Source organism: Octopus bimaculoides, chromosome 17, assembly GCF_001194135.2.
Source record: "Octopus bimaculoides isolate UCB-OBI-ISO-001 chromosome 17, ASM119413v2, whole genome shotgun sequence".
NCBI lineage: Eukaryota > Metazoa > Mollusca > Cephalopoda > Octopoda > Octopodidae > Octopus > Octopus bimaculoides.
Window position 1 is genome coordinate 44,271,133 of NC_068997.1, and position 2,259 is coordinate 44,273,391.

General features: G+C 38.0%; 1 protein-coding gene across 1 annotated transcript in view; it reads left to right on the top strand.

Annotated features, from left to right (window-relative positions):
* LOC106878305 (centrosomal protein of 70 kDa) overlaps positions 1-2,259 on the top strand; it is a 22,186-nt gene that overhangs the window by 15,385 nt on the left and 4,542 nt on the right. Inside the window, exon 5 of the mRNA XM_014927494.2 lies at positions 691-805. Coding sequence (XP_014782980.1) covers positions 691-805 — 115 coding nt within the window. The remainder of the gene's footprint in view (positions 1-690; positions 806-2,259) is intronic.

Consider the following 2,259-nt stretch of genomic DNA (forward strand, 5'->3'; position numbering starts at 1 on the left):
ATATATATATATATATATATATATATATATATATATATATATACACCATGGGCTTCTTTCAGTTTCCATCTACTGAATTGGCTCACAAAATTTTGGTTGGCATCAGGGCTATAATTAGAAGACACTTGCCCAAGGTGCCACACAGTGGGACTGAACCTGAAGCCATGTGGTTGGAAAGCAAATTTTTAATTACACAGCCATGCCTGCACTTATATTTGCTCTCTTTACAAAACTGCCAAGTATACCTGTCTGCCTAGAATATCTATCTAACATATCTAGCCAGAATATCTACCTGGTATATGACTTATCAATGAGGAAAAAACTGTGATCATACAATCTGCTAGAAACAACACCCAAATCTCCTTCAAATCTCTTGTAATTGTCTTAAAAAGGAAGGACATGCTGGATGTTATAGTCCAGGATATACAAAACACATGATGGTTGTGGACAGAATGTCCTTCGCAATAGGTGTGCTTGTTCAGGGCCAACCAGATTCTAAACAGTAACAACCTTGTGTGTACTCCTATATATATTTGCATATGTGTCTAATATATCTGTTTAGCTTATCCACGTTGTGAATCTAATACAATTGTCTTATCATGTATACTTACTGAATGTGTTAACTGATCATGCATGGGTTTTGAAAATAAGAGAATCTCAAAATCTTATGGATGTTTTTGTTTGTTCTAGATCCATCTTCAAAACCTTCAACTGTAGTAGATGCCGTCAATGAAATCTGCCAGATGCATAATGCCACAACTTCAACGCAACTGAAACATCTCCTTCAGACTGAAGATTTGGAAAGGTTTAAAATTTTGACCCGTTTTTTTACCCCATTATTCATATCTTTTACTTCTTTCAGTCATTTCACTGTGGCCATGCTGGGGCACCACCTTGAAGAATTTTTAGTTGAATGTATCAAGCCCAGTACTTATTTTTTAAATTCTGGTGCTTATTCTATCAGTCTCTTTTCCCAAACTGCTAAGTTATGGAGATGTAAACACACCAGCACCAGTTGTCAGGCAGTGGTGGGGTACAAAAACAGACCCAAAGACACACACACACACACACATATATATTTCTGCACATATATACAATGGGCTTCTTTCAGTTTCCATCTACCAAATCCACTCACAAGGCTTTGGTCAGACTGGGGCTATGATAGAAGACACTTGCCCAAGTTGCCACACAGTGGGACTGAGCCCAGAATAATATGGTTGGGAAGCAAGCTTCTTACCACACAGTCAAACCTAGCTTAATTTTTATAAAAATATTTTAATGTTTTTATTATGGATATTTCTGTTGAAACGCACTCACTGTGTTTGTTTCAGTGATATAGAAAATATTGTAGGTTTTAGCAAAATAATTTTGTTATTTTCATGCTGTGTGGAACATAAATTAACATGAAAATTTGATGGAACTTTTAATTTAGATGACTTTCATCATCATCATCATCATCATCATCATCGTTTAATGTCCGCTTTCAATGCTAGCATGGGTTGGACGATTTGACTGAGGACTGGTGAACTTTAATGTTCAATGAAGACATTGGCATGGGTGCCAGTCTATAAATTTAGTTCGATTTCGATTTCGATTTCACTTGCTTCAACAGGTTTTCGCAAGCGGAATTTAGTGTCCAAAGAAGGAATGTTACGCATAAGTGGGCTGGTTACATCCCAGGCAGAGGCCTTGGATTTTGGTCTCACTTGGTTTGCCAGGTTTTCTCACGCACTAGAAATTTATTTCATAGAACCAGATGTGGTCTCAGGTGCGTTGGTATCAAAAGGGTTAATGTTCTTATTATTTTCCTCAGTTTTAATTGAAATTAAAGAGGTTTACCCTCATACTGGATGATCATGTGATCAGCCGTAGGAAGGACATCTAACTATAAATATTAAATTTATGGGTGTTTGATCTTGATAGCCTTTTGTAACTGTTTCAGCAAGTTGGCATTTGATGATGTGGCCCTTTTGAAGATAGTCAATAAACACAATGCCTTTTGCATCTCAAAAATCTGAGGCCATCATCGCCCCTGTAGATAAAATGACCATAGGCGTAGGAGTGGCTGTGTGGTAAGTAGCTTGCTTGCCAACCACATGGTTCCAGGTTCAGTCCCAATGCGTGGCACCTTGGGTAAGTGTCTTCTACTATAGCCTCGGGCCGACCAAAGCCTTGTGAGTGGATTTGGTAGACGAAAACTGAAAGAAGCCCGTCGTATATATCATCATCATCATCATCATCGTTTAAGGTCCGCTTTCC